This window comes from Prunus dulcis, chromosome 4 (genome assembly GCF_902201215.1).
Source record: "Prunus dulcis chromosome 4, ALMONDv2, whole genome shotgun sequence".
In the NCBI taxonomy this organism is placed as follows: Eukaryota; Viridiplantae; Streptophyta; class Magnoliopsida; order Rosales; family Rosaceae; genus Prunus; species Prunus dulcis.
Window position 1 is genome coordinate 23,926,808 of NC_047653.1, and position 15,177 is coordinate 23,941,984.

The 15,177-nt window shown below is 38.8% G+C and overlaps 1 protein-coding gene and 1 pseudogene across 1 annotated transcript; both read right to left on the reverse strand.

Annotated features, from left to right (window-relative positions):
• Nucleotides 1-840: 840 nt before the first annotated feature.
• On the reverse strand, nt 841-1,773 carry LOC117625652. The gene has a single exon (XM_034357179.1). It carries the CDS (start codon nt 1,771-1,773, stop codon nt 841-843), a length of 933 nt encoding a protein of 310 aa, XP_034213070.1.
• A 7,624-nt stretch (nt 1,774-9,397) lies between these two features.
• LOC117626540 lies at nt 9,398-11,050 on the reverse strand (annotated as a pseudogene).
• Between the last annotated feature and the right edge of the window lie 4,127 nt (nt 11,051-15,177).

The window sequence follows — 15,177 nt, forward strand, 5'->3', positions numbered from 1 at the left end:
TGGACTCATTTTGCATTGGACCACATACATCCGTGTGTATCAACTCAAGTGGATTCTTAGCTCTCCAAGGCTTCTCATTCTCAAATGGTTCTCTGTGGCTTTTACCATACACACAGCCTTCACATACTCCTTCTTTTTCTGAGAAATCAGGTAAGCCTAACACCATTTGTGTTTGCTGCATTTTTTTCATGCTTGCAAAATTCAAATGCCCCAATCTTCTATGCCAAATCCATGGATCTTCTTGTACTGCTGCTTTCATTCCCATTGAGCAGATAGATTCCATAGACAATGGAAAGCATCTATTTCCAGCCATTGCTACTTTGGCAACAACATTGTCAAGGCTGCTGTCATCACATATTAATGCATAGTTTCCTCCAAATAGAATGTAGTACCCATGCTCCATCATTTGTCCTATACTTAACAAATTCTCATCTAGACTAGGGACTAACAGCACCTCATTTATATATCTTCTCCCTTTTCTTGTCTCAACTACAAGTGTCCCTTTTCCTGTGGCTTGAACCAGATCACCAGTGCCCATTTTCACTTTGCAGGTCACTGATTTATCAAGATTGATCAACAAGGACTCTTGAGAGGTCATGTGGTTGCTGCAAGCACTGTCAACAAACCACACAGACTTGCTTGATGCAATTGAACTTGCATCACAAGCATAGAACATTGTTCCTGTGGTTACCTCTTCCTCCTTTGCACAGTTTGCAACTTGTTTGCCATTGTCACAGTCCTTAGTTAAATGACCAAACCTATTGCATTTTCCACATCTAGGTTTGCCTTTGTGCCTGCACACACCAAAATGAAACTTCTGACAGACTTGGCACTGTGGTTTCACACCTCCTTGACTACTACTTCCTTGCTTGTTTTGTGAATTGAAACTGTTGTTCCAATTCCCTCCAGAGCCATTATTCCAATTTGAGCCATTATTATTGTTAAGGTTTCCACCTTGAGACCAATTTGAACCCTTTTTGTTCTGTCCTTGCCATTTTTGATTTGCTTTCCCTGAGAACTTTTGTTAGCTCCAGAAGCTTGATTATTTCCAACTCTAAGACTGCTAAAAGCTTTCTCAGTTCCTGCCAATTTATCCCTTTCATCATGTAGATCCTCTCTCTTATCATAGACTTTGACAGATGCAAGAATTTCTTCAACTCTAATAGTGTCAAGGTCTCTGGTTTCTTCAATGATTGACACTATGGACTTGTACCTCCTACTTAGACTCATCAACAATTTTTGAACAATCCTTTTCTCTGTTACATCTTCTCCTAGAGATTTCAGGTTGTTTACAGTTTCAAAAAATCGAGCCAAGTAGTCATCCAGAGATTCAACATCATTCATTCTCAAATATTCAAAATCAGCTCTAATAGCTTGTAATTTCACAGCTCTTACCTTTTTATCTCCTCTGAACTCACTTCTTAGAATTTCCCAAGCACCTTTTGCAGTCTTCTCATTTCTGATGCGTGGAAAGAGTTCATCTGTTAGTGCTCCTTGAATAAGACTCAAAGCCTTGGCATTTTTGATCTTATCTTCTCTGGAGATAGTAGGTGCTTCCACTGGAATTTGCTCAGCCTCACTCTCTTCATCTCCAGTGCCTTCAGAGCCTGCTTCCTGCTCAATAATCGGCTGTGGTTGTATTCCAATCTCCACTGCATCCCATAGATCATATGCTATGAGGATAGTCTCCATTTTTACTGACCAAAAATCATAGTTTGAACCATTGAACTGTGGAGTTCGTAAATCTCCACCTGCAGAACCTGATCCCACCATTTTGATGTGAGTCTCAGTGAACCACACAATAAAAGAGCAACCTTTATCCCTTATAGAGATTTCAAGAAAACCCCCTTTCTCACAGCTCATGCCCCTTCTCTGAAATCAGAGTAGGAGCTCTGATACCATGTTAGAATTTGGTATTTTGCTTGCTGGTTTTAGTCTATTTTTCATACATTGCATCAGAGCCAAAAACACACTATATGCATGACACAAGCTGCCAAAAAAAAAGATCCTAAAAACTAGGACACAAGGACTCATCTCCAGCCATTCAAGGTCATTGGAGGCTATGATTCTTACACCTAGGCTAGAAATCGTTACAGCAGAAAGGACTAAGACAGCTAAGAATGACAGTTGTAGAGTTTCTCAAAATAGTAAGAAAACTAGCCGTTGGACATATCCTATAACAGCTATTACTATAAGAGGAAAGTTCTTCAGCTCCTTCGATTCTTCATCCTCTTCACTGTCAATCTGCAGGATTAACATCTGCAGCTTGATTCAAGACTAATATGCAGCTTAACTCTCAACAGAGACTAGTATATATATAAAATGAGTTATGAATAATAAATAGAAAGGAAATAAATGGGACTCATCGTTTCATGAATTGACGACCGTTATGGGATGAGAATATTGGTTAAATTAATTAATTATATAACTCTACATACTCAGGATTAAACTCACTAACCCATATATGCAAGAAATTTAAATGCAGTATAGGCTAACAATTCTATAAATTGATGAGCAATGTGGTTTTGCATTTGAAATTGACCTCATTTCACTTGTTTTTGGCCCCAAAGATGTCGACCAGATGAGCGAACTTTTCGTCATTGGAAATGCATATTAGTCTGCTTGCTGCTCCAATAATGTGAAGCATATTATACAGTGGGGGGTGCGAAAGATGGAAGGCAGATCCTAGCATAACAAACTGGCCCAAAAACAAGAGTTTCAAGGCTGGAGATGTTTTATGTAAGAATTTTTATTTTATTTTATTTTTTTCCATGCATCTTCAAGTTTCAAGATATTCCATGCTGCTGGACGAGGCCTCGACGTTGTTGCTCTTAAGAATAGCAATGCGTATAAGAACTGTAACATTGCTTTAGACCAGACCCTGAGAGTTTATGGATCAGGAAACGATCTTGTTGTATTACACCAAGGCACAATCTACTTCGTAGCTGTAAATAAAACTGACTGTATTAAGGGAGCGAAAATGATGATGGATGCAGGTTTTTTTTTTTTTTCTGGGGTCTGAGGATGGATGCAGTTAATCAGCCTCCATTGTTAATTGTATCAAATGAGAGTTGATGCTGCTCTGATGAAAAAAAATAATTGGAGCTGTATTTTTATTTTTCACCGTCGTTTGCCTAATGAATAATTTATTTTGGCATTGCATTTTTGAAATCCCAATATTCCTAAAAGTAATATTCAAAGCTCAAATTAATAGATATTTGAACTGAAAATCTGTACTACCGACTATGAAGTTAGGCTTAAAAGCAATAAGGATCATAAGATTTAACACAAATGCAAAAATGCTGGAGGAAAACAAATAAAAGTAAGGGTGTTACATTACATAGCTTTCTTTGCTGAACTGCGTTTTGCAGGCTCATTTTGTGGCATTTGCTGTTGAATTAGTATCAAGCTTAATACTTTAGGTTGAAAACAGCAGCTGAAACCTTTAGGAGAAATACACCTCAGAGAAAGAAAGATAGGAGAAAACAGAGGATTTGAAGGTTTCAGTATATTTCTCTCTAAGAAAACGCAGAGGTATTACATGACTATATTCCTATCTCAGTATACACCTCAGAGAAAGAAAGATAGGAGAAAACAGAGGATTTGAAGGTTTCAGTATATTTCTCTCTAAGAAAACGCAGAGGTATTACATGACTATATTCCTATCTCAGTCAAAAAACAGACTCTAGTTTTTAGGGAGCAAGGACTCATCTCCAGCCATTCAGACCATAGGAGGCTACGATCTTTCCACTTGGAGAAAGATCGGATGACCCAGTACAAACCAAATAGGACAAAAATAACAGCTGTGCTGGTTTCTAAAAACATAAATAAAGCTGTTACATATTTAAACTAACGGCTATTTCAAAAAAACTAATTCTTCATCTCTTCAATTCCAATCTGCAGGATTGTCATCTGCAGGTTGATTTAAGCTGAGTATGCAGCTTAATTCTCAACAGCCTCTCCGAAGCTGCTTACTGGCTTAACTCCAAGTTTCGACCTTAGATGCTTGAATCTGTCTTTGGGTAGTGCTTTAGTAAAAGTATCTGCGAGCTGTTCTTCACTTCTGCAGCATTGCATGTTGATCACACCTTCTTGCAAAGCTTCTCTTATAAAATGATACCTTCTGTTTATGTGTCTAGTTCTTTGATGAAAAACAGGATTCTTGGCCATTGAAATTGCTGACATATTGTCACAGAACAAGGGTGTTGCCTCAGATTGCATTTCACCAAAATCATCAAGAACAAATCTTAACCAAATGGCCTGTGCTGTTGCCTCAGATGCTGAGACATACTCAGCTTCTGCTGTTGATAGTGCCACTGTGTTCTGTTTCACAGAGGCCCAAGAGAATGCTCCACTTCCAAAACTAAATGCATAGCCAGAAGTGCTCCTGCTATCATCCTCACTGCCTGCCCAGTCTGCATCACAAAATCCAACAAGGGTTGCTGACTGATTTCTTATGTATTCAATGCCATAGCTAAGAGTCCCTTGCACATATCTTAGAACCCTTCTTGCAACTCCCATATGCCTTTTTGTAGGACTATTCATAAACCTTGATAACAGGCTAGCAACTACATTAGATCAGGTCTAGTTGCAGTTAAATATAGTAGGCTTCCTACTATTTTCCTGTAAGCCCTTCATCAGCTAACTCACTCTCATCCACCTTTTTTAGTTTCTCACCAGTAGGCAAAGGAATTGAGACAGGTTTGCAGTCTTCAAGCCCAAACTTCACAAGCAAGGATTTGGCATACTTGCTTTGATGAATGAAAACCCCTTGATCAGTTTGTAGTATTCCCATGCCCAAGAAGTGATGAAGGAGTCCAAGATCTGACATTTCATATCTTTGCATCATCTCCCTTTTAAACTCAGGAAGCATCCTCTCACTGTTTCCAGTATAAACAATGTCATCAACATAGATTGAGACAATAATCAAACCTCCTTCATTATTAGATCTAGTGTACAGAGCGCTTCACTAATGCTTCTTTTGAACTTGCACATAGATAAATATGCATCAATCTCACTGTACCAGGCTCTAGGAGCCTGCTTAAGTCCATACAAGGCTTTTCTCAACTTGTAAACCTTGGGACCTGCATTTTTCAGTTCAAAAGCTTCAGGCTGTTCTACATATACTTCCTCATCGAGCACACCATTTAGGAATGCTGACTTGACGTCCAGCTAAAATAGTTTCCAACCCTTTTGTGCTTCAAGTGCAATAAGAGTTCGAATTGTATCTAACCTTGCCACTGGTGCGAAGGTTTCGTTGTAGTCAATCCCAGGTTTCTATGAATACCCTTTTGCTACAAGCCTAGCTTTGTGTTTCTGAACAGTTCCATCTAAGTTAAGCTTAGTCTTAAACACCCATTTCACACCTATAACAGGTTTATCAGCTGGTCTCTCAACCAATTCCCAAGTATTATTCTTCTCTATCATCTCCAACTCTACATTCATGGCTTCTTGCCAAGCTAAATCACCAGCTGCTTCTTGATAATTCTCTGGTTCTATGATGCACATGTGACACCTTGCATATATATCTTCCAGAGTTTTTAATTTGACTGGAGTGGAACTAGGTGTGGAGTTTGGACTGCCATTACCACTAACATTCTCAACTAAATCACCAACTGTGGAGTTTAGATGAGAACTTCCACCATCATCAAACTGAGTTCCATCAGGTTGTATTTCATTGTTTTCATCTTCAATTTCATCCCTTTCAAGATTGAAAGGTATTGGAACAGATTCCTCTTGATCACTCTTCCAATTCAATGACTTGTCCTCACTGAAAATTACACTCCTTGAGAGTACAATCTTCTTAGATTGCAGAACATACACCCTGTAACCCTTTTCACAGCTTCCATATCCCATAAAAACTCCCTTTCTAGCCTTGTCATCAAATTTCTGCCTCAAGGGTGATGGAACATGAGTGTAACAGATGCAACCGAAAACTTTCAGATGCTTGATTCCTGGTTTTCTAGCTGTGAATGCTTCAAATGGTGTTTTGCTTGACACAGATGTTGTAAAACATCTGTTTTGGAGATACGCAGCTGTACTTACAGCTTCTGCCCAAAAAATCACTTGAATTCCTTTCTCTGTCATCATGGATCTTGCCATCTCACAGATTGTTCTATTTCTCCTCTCAGCAACTCCATTTTGCTAAGGAGAGTAGGCAATGGTTAGTTGCCTCTCCATTCCTATGCTTGCACAGAAATCTTGGAATTCATGTGAGGTATATTCACCTCCTCTATCACTCCTTAGCTTTTTCAAACTAAATCCACTTTGCAATTCAACAAAAGCTTTGAATTTCTTGAACACATTAAAGGTATCAGATTTATTTCTAAGGAAGTATACCCAACACATTCTTGAAAAGTCATCAATGAATGTGATGAAGTACCTATTTGCACCAATTGACTCATTTTGCATTGGTCCACACAAGTCTGTGTGCACTAATTCCAGTGGACAACTTGCTCTCCATGCTTTCTCTTTATCAAATATCTCTCTGTGATGTTTTCCTGAAACACAACCTTCACACACATCCTTCATTTCGGTTAACACAGGTAGTCCAGTCACCATTTCCATCTGCTGCATCTTTTTCATGCTAACAAAATTCAAATGTCCAAGTCTTCTATGCCAGATCCAAGAGTATTCAATCACTTATACTTTTCTTGCTGCAGGTGTCATAGATTCTAGTGAAAGAGGGAACCATCGATTTCCTCCCATGACCACTTTTGCTACAACATTGTTGAGGCTGCCATCATCAAAGATAACTGCCATGTTACCCCCAAATAGGACATAGTAACCATGCTCTTTCATTTGGCCTACACTCAATAGATTCTCATCCAAGCCCGGAACAAGCAACACTTCATGTATATACCTTCTCCCATGCTGAGTTTCAACCACTAGAGTGCCCTTTCCAGTTGCTTGTACAAGATCTCCAGTGCCCATTTTAACTTTACAAGTCACGGTTCTGTCAATGTTTATTAACACAGACTCTTGAGAGGTCATGTGGTTGCTGCAGGCGCTGTCCACAAACCATACACTTTTATCTTGCAAACTTGCAGAGTGACAAGCATAGAACATAGTTCCTGTGGTTACTTCTTCTTCCTTTGCATAGTTGGTTACTTGTTTGTGACTATGACCTTCACAGTCCTTTGCAGTATGACCCAACCTGTTGCATTTTCCACATCTAGGTTTGCCTTTGTGCCTGCACACACCAAAATGATACTTCTGACATACTTGGCACTGTGGTTTCACACTTCCTTGACTGCTACTACCTTGCTTGTTCTGTGAATTGAAGCTATTGTTCCAATTTCCTCCAGCACTATTATTCCAGCTTGAACCATTATTGTTGTTCAAGCTTCCATTTTGAGACCAATTTGATCCCTTTTTGTCTTGTCCTTGCCACTTTTGATTTGGTCTACTTTGTGAGCCCTTATGAGTACCATGAACTTGGTTATTTCCAACCTTGAGGCTACTGAAAGCTTTCTCAGTTCCTGTCAATTTATCCCTTTCATCATGCAAGTCTTCCCTTTTATCATAGACCTAAGAACATAAAGATCTCGAGTTTCTTCAATGATAGACACAATGGACTTATATTTTCTACCTAGGCTCATCAAGAATTTTTGCACAATTCTTGTTTCAGACACATCTTCACTAAGTGATTTCAAATTATTCACAGTTCCAAAAAACTTAGACAAATAGCTATCTAGGCTTTCACCATCTGTCATTCTCATATACTCAAAATCTGCTCTAACTGCTTGAATTTTTACAGCTCTTACCTTTTTATCTCCTCTATACTCTCTTCTCAGAGTATCCCAAGCTCTTTTTGCAGTCTTCTCATTTCTAATGCGAGGAAAGAGCTCATCTGTTAGCGCTCCTTGAATAAGACTCAATGCCTTGGCATTTTTTATCTTATCTTCTCTGGAGATAGTAGGTGCTTCCACTAGAACTTGCTCAGCGTCACTTCCTTCACCTCCAGAGCCTTCTTCCTCCTCAAGAATCGGTTGTGATTGTACTCCAACCTGTACTACATCCCATAGATCATATGCTATGAGAATAGTTTCCATTTTGACTGCCCAAAAATCATAGTTTGCACCATCAAATTGTGGAGTTCGTAAATCTCCACTTGAAGAACCTGATTCCACCATTTTTATGTGAGTCTCAGTGAACCACACAATAAAAGAGCAACCTTTATCCCTCTTAGGAATTTCAGGAAAGACCTCTCTCTCATACTCACGCCTCTCTCTGGAATCAAACCAGGAGCTCTGATACCATGTTGAATTAGTATCAAGCTTATACTTTAGGTTGAAAACAGCAGCTGAAACCTTTAGGAGAAATACACCTCAGAGAAAGAAAGATAGGAGAAAACAGAGGATTTGAAGGTTTCAGTATATCTCTCTAAGAAAACGCAGAGGTATTACATGACTATATTCCTATCTCAGTCAAAAAACAGACCCTAGTTTTTAGGGAGCAAGGACTCATCTCCAGCCATTCAGACCAAAGGAGGCTACGATCTTTCCACTTGGAGAAAGATCGGATGACCCAGTACAAACCAAATAGGACAAAAATAACAGCTTTGCTGGTTTCTAAAAACAGAAATAAAGCTGTTACATATTTAAACTAACGGCTATTTCAAAAAAAACTAATTCTTCATCTCTTCAATTCCAATCTGCAGGATTGTCATCTGCAGGTTGATTTAAGCTGAGTATGCAGCTTAATTCTCAACATTTGCTGCTGCAAGCATAAACATTTAAATTACAGCAGGTATTACTTCCAATGCAGAATAACAAAAGCACCAAACAACCACTTTGAGTAAAGCAAACTGACATATCTCATCCAAATTGGGGACAGCCTTGGACAAACTTTGAAGGCTCCGCTGGGGGTATTCATGCCAGTTCATGAGTTTGTTTATACCTGGCCACACTTGTTCATTTGGAGCACCTAATCAACCTACAGAAAAAAAAATTCCATGAATTCCAATTAGTCCAAATGACAAGGAACAAAGTAAACGGCACCTTTTTGGGTAAGGAAGAAGTGGATGCCATATTGCTGAACCTGAATATATGTTGGAGCTGCTGCAGTTCAGAATCTCCAGAGAAGAGTGCTTGTTTCGTTACAAGTTCACCTATAAATCAGATGGAATATACTTTAAACCAATGGCACAATTGTACAATTCAATTATATTGAAGTTCAAACACACTCTGTAGGAAACGGATAAGTACCAAATATTCAGCCAACAGTAATGTGTAGCTCCTGGCTAAACATCAACATTAAGCATAGCTCAATAAAAGATTCTATAGAAAGCTTGTGGTGGACATGAACTGGTAGAAATATTAGAAATATATTACTCCATCCACTCGATTGTGATCTTTCGATAATGAAAAACAAAACAGTGTGTACGAATAGAAAACAAAGGGTCTCTAATACTGTCTGAAGGTAAGGTTAAGACGGCGAGGACGAAGCTTAGTTTCTTCCAACAAATTCATGGGAGCTGAGTCTGGTATGATGGATGTCACACCATGAAATATATGTCTGGAACGACCTCCGAATATCTACACATCTCCTGATTCCAGAACAACACTCTCTGCCTTTCCAATGTCTCTCTGATCCCCATAGAGGAAGTCTGCTGAATCACCTATAGAAATGGAGACCACAGGTAATCCTTCTTTGAGAGACTTTCTGCTTTCGTCGCGATCCTGAAAATAAAAACTTCATTACAGCACCAAACAGCTATTGTTGTTATTAAGAAACATTTAGAATCTTTGAATAATTAACTGCATTGACTCAAAGTTATATATGAATATGCTCATTAACTAACATGCATAAACATACCTGAAGGAGGCCAAGTCGTCCACTGGTTGTATAAAAGTTGGCAATGGAAACTCTGAGTATCTCTTCCACACTGGAAACTCTGAGTTCCTCTTTAATATGGGCATGCGCCTCTTCAATTCCTCTTTTAACCAACAAACTAAATTCATGAGGAAAATAGCAGGAGGCTGAGTACCATCGATTGTTCGTCTAGAGCCATATTTCCTAGTCTCAGGATCTCAGTCGCGGCCAAGGCACATCATCTGCAGACTAAGTTTTGCTCCATCTTTGTAACCAGGCTGATAAAAGCCCCCAGGACTGATGTAGAACAGATGGCAGATTTTATCGCGGTTGAGCTAGAAAAGGACGTATTGGGAATTTGCAGATTTATTGTCTGAGCTCTGATTAGGACGCAAAATACCATTTCGGAAAGGGAACGACGCCACGAGTCAAACTCACAGCATTGCTGTGATGTACGATGGATTTTGGCATTCTGAGGTCGTTTGGCCTTCCAAAACTGCATTCAAAGTTTCATAGTTAATTCTCCGAATAAATTCTGTTTTTTCAGTTTCGGAGTTACGTAGTTAAGTCTCCGAATTAATTCTGTTTTTTTCAGTTTTAATGTAATAACTCCCCTAGCAGTTCAAGGGTTGAGAATTGTGTATTTAGACAGGTTTGTCTGATGTTTGTGATTATCTCAGATTTTAATAAAATTATCTCAAAAGAATTCCTCTTAATTTTTGGTAGAATCCAAATTTCTTATTACTCAAGGTTTCGCTTGAAACCTTTGTTACTTGTGCTGCGTCAAGGACCTAGACCAAGCTGCCTGCACTTCTTCACAATTTCAACCTGTAATTTAGATGGTACAGAGGTATTAAAACTTTCAAACAACTGAAAAATGAGTCTTCCTACAAAAACCAGAAATGTACTACCCCATAAAACAGGGACAACCAAAAGATCAACTCAGACATTGTCTCTGAATAACCATCAGAGACAAACAAAAAAATTGAGATGTCAACTTAGGAGTCAGTTAATGGGCATTAATACATATCCGAATGCCATTTTCTGATTTCAGAAAACAAAAGACACTACTAATAGTTATTGATCAAAGGCATACACGTCTGCAAAACTTCATATCATTTTCTGATTAATGCTCTTGAATAGAATTGCTAATTTGCTAGACTAAGATTTAAAATGAAAGAAAGCAATACCTGTCATGTTCAGTGTGGGTGACAAAATGTTTCAATAATACCATCCTTGTGGGAGCATATATTTTCGTCTCCAATCAGGGCACGCCACGTGGAAAAGAAGATTATCTCTTAAATTAATTAATTAAACCAGTTTATCTGGCTAATTAATTAATTTGGATAAATATCTTAATTAATATGATATTATCTTTATTTAAAGAGATAATATCATTAATTAAGATATTATCCTAATAAAGCGAAGATAATATCATTTAATTCATATATTATCTTCTTAAGAGATAATATATTTAATTCGGATATTATCAAAGACGACTCGATCCCTACGAAACCCTAGCCCCGAGGCTCCTATAAATAGACGGCCTCATTCATCATTCAGGGGAAGACTTCAGAAAACCTACTCCTTATACCCGAGAAAAATACCCGAAGCTCTCTCTCCCTCTCCACTCTCCATATTTTCTCCACGCAGCTCCGGCCACCCGGTTTACACCTTACATACAACTCCGTACCCTTTGCTTAGCTATTGTTTTCCTACAAACACTCGAACTAACTTAGGCATCGGAGGGCCTTTGGCCAAAAGCGATTATTCTCCCGTGAAAATATTTTCGCAAACAATCCTCGGCCTCAGTATTGGATTGGTGGAATTCAGTGCTTCTGGATTTGTAAATTCAACCATGTGATCTTCTTCATTCTTGTTTTCCATATTTCTTGCATACAAAGAAGCTTGAAGTTCCTAACTTGTGCTTCCAGACAAGCATATATCGAAAGGTTCATTATAACGAAAACCCTTGGAACAATCTGAATTCTTCAGAATGAGGCTTTACTGCACTGAAATGCTTTCTTTTATTCCCAAACTTTGGAGGCAAACAATATTTCTCCATCTCGCTTCGGCAATCAGACATAGGGCTCTCATGTGGAAACTTAGTTACATTCTCAGAACTTGAACTTGCAGCAGCATCCTCCTTATTAACTAGCTTTGATATTGAATCCATTTGATATTTCCTTTTATTTAAATGAATATAAGCACTATTTGATATTCCCTTATCAGTAGGACCTGATGCAGACATGGGAACAAGTTGCCTTAATCTAATACCAGATGCCAGTTGCAACCTGTTATCTATTGTATTTAGATGAGCTTAAGCCATCTCTAGCTATAGGGCAAATGTCAGCAGGATATATTCTGACACGTGTAGCGCACCCAGAGTGTACACGTGGCACATGCCCCATTTTTTCCATGATGCCACTCAAAGTCTTAAAGGACCCTGCTGATGCCCACTACAGAGAATGGCACTCGATTAATGTTTTAACACCCAACGCATTTAGATGGGCGGGTGTCCCACAAGCAGGCGCAAGCTGCACTTGTACGCCATTTTTACTGCACAATAATACAAGCAAAATCGTTTACAAATATTAAGTTATTTCACTATAAATCAGATTTTTTGTTCATATTTGAGGAGGTTATATCCGAGTAGGTTAATTGGTAAGAGACTGTGTGTTTATTTTTTCAATAACGCTACGGGCACCAACTTGTTTACCAATTTTTGAATACCAACACATGTGGCACATGACATGGCAACCTATGTCATCTGTCACCTCATTTATTTTAATTACATAATTTGTTATATAAATAAAAGAATTTCACACCGAAAAAAGAAAAAAGAAAAAAGAAAAAGAAAAAGAAATTCTTTTATTTATATAACAAATTATGTAATTAAAATAAATGAGGTGGCAGATGACATAGGTTGCATTGTCATGTGCCACATGTGTTGGTATTCAAAAGTTGGTAAACAAGTTGGTGCCCGTAGCGTTATTGTTATTTTTTACACTCAAATTCGAACCTCTCTCCCCCCTTATGCAATTGAATAGTATAGAAAGATTTGTCAATATTTAACAAAATTTTCTTTTGAGAGATTATAATTGGTTAGACCACCTTAATTCTCCTTGGTTAATGCTGCCTTATCTTGCATAGATTTCTAAAGTCAACTCTTTCAAATGTGAATCCCAATAGTTTTGGAATTCTTTTTTATGTATTTAGGAGTTTCCCAAATCTTCACAATCTAACAAAAATTTATGAGAATTTTTGGTGAATTAATGCCCTTTACCAAAAACATCCTCACGTGGGCAGCCTGTAGAGAATCACCTTTGAATACCTTAACTTTTTATTATACCTTACCAAGAATATTCATAAGCCATTCCAGCGTGCCATGAGTAACCCCACTAACTTCCCCACATTTGCAGATATTAGAGCAACTCCACCCATGAGGGCAAAGTCTAAGGCAAGGGCAAGCAAGGGCTGCCACTATTCACGTGAATAGTGTCAACCTTACCATTTGTGGTTCCACCTACGAGGGCAAAGTCTAGGGCAAGTCTAGGGCAATTACTATTTATTGTACTTTATTTCCTATTTTTTTATACTTTAAATCATTAATTTTGATAATCTTTTGTAATTAAATTTTCGGATGAGAATCTCGGTTGCCACGTGTCTTATTCCAGATAAAATTTTTGGATATTCATTAATAAAAATTATAATCTTAGATTTCCGATAAAATTTTCACCCTCTAAAATTGTGCCACGTGTCCCATGTCAGATAAGATTTTCAAATATTTTTAAAAAATTATAATCTCATATTTCAGATAAGATTTTCACCCTCTAAAATTGTGCCACGTGTCCCATGTCTGATAAGATTTTCAGATATTTTTTTTACAAATAGTGATCTCAGATTTCAGATAAGATTTTCACCCTCTAAAATTGTGCCACGTGTCATCTCTATCTTCTGAATCCCTCTATAAAACTACACCATCAACACCACTCCTCTCACACCATCTCTTATATATTCCTTCATTTCTCAGATTTTACAAAACACATTATACTCTCAATGTCAAACTTCATGAGGGTGTTGGAGAGGCAACAGAAAGAATGGGAAGAAATCCGGCGTAGACGTGAGGAAGAAGATCGGGACGCCGATGAAGAAGAGGAAGAAATGCTTGAAGTAACGGCGGTGTGTATGATGAATCAATCAAGCCAACACCATCGTCGTCGTGCCCCGAATGTGAACAGACGCAGAGAGTCTCGGGGTAAGAATCTCTTGGAGGATTACTTTTTCTCAAATTCGTTATATCCTGCTCATAAGTTTCGAGAGAGATATAGAATGCAGCCACATTTTTTCCAAAAAATCATGCATGATATTTGTAATTACGACACATACTTCATTCAAAAGCATGATGCTGTTGAGTTTTGGGTCTTATCCCGGAGCAAAAACTTACAGCTGCTTTGCGGATGCTTGCTTATGGGGCATCTGCAGAGCAGGTGGATGAGATTGCAAGGATGGGAAAATCTACTATCCTAGAGTGCTTGGTGAGATTCTGTGATGCAGTGGAAAATTTGTACACGAGGGAGTACCTTCGCAAACCCACTCCGAGGGACCTGCAAAGGCTTCTACAAAAAGGCAAGGCTCGAGGTTTCCCAGGAATGATCGGAAGCATCGATTGCATGCATTGGCAGTGGAAGAATTGTCCTACTGCGTGGCAAGGAGAGTATGGGAATCGGAAGGGCCAAAAAAGTATCATTTTGGAGGCCGTAGCTTCATTCGACACTTGGGTTTGGCATGCCTTTTTTGGGGTTGCCGGATCTCAGAATGACCTCAATGTCCTTGGTCAATCCCCGGTGTTCGACGAGGTATTGCGAGGTCATTCCCCTCAGGTCACATACCAAATCAACAATACCGTATACTCTGGTGCATACTACCTTGCCGACGGAATTTATCCTAGGTGGACGACATTCGTGAAAACAATTCCGAATCCCCAATCCGAGAAGGAAAGAAGCTTTGCTTCCTTTCAAGAAGGTTACAGGAAAGACGTGGAAAGGTGTTTCGGTATCTTGCAAGCTCGTTGGGCAATTATCAGGGGTGCTGCTCGGATGCTAGACGAGGAGGTGCTGAGGAGTATTATGATGACTTGCATCATCCTCCACAACATGATTGTGGAGGATGAGTATGACTACGATGCTCCAGAGGTGTTTGAACCCGATCCTATGAACACGGCGTTGACAAGAATATATGAAAGGCCGATGGGACCAAATGGACTACCATTGGAGCCCGAACCGTTACTTCAGGATGGTCGATTCAACAACCCCATGATTGATCGTTATCAAGAAATGCAATCTTCATATGTTCACGAAA

Bases quoted from the DNA above. Each gene is read 5' to 3' on its own strand.
- LOC117625652 (XM_034357179.1), bottom strand. From the start codon at position 1,773: ATGGTGGGATCAGGTTCTGCAGGTGGAGATTTACGAACTCCACAGTTC.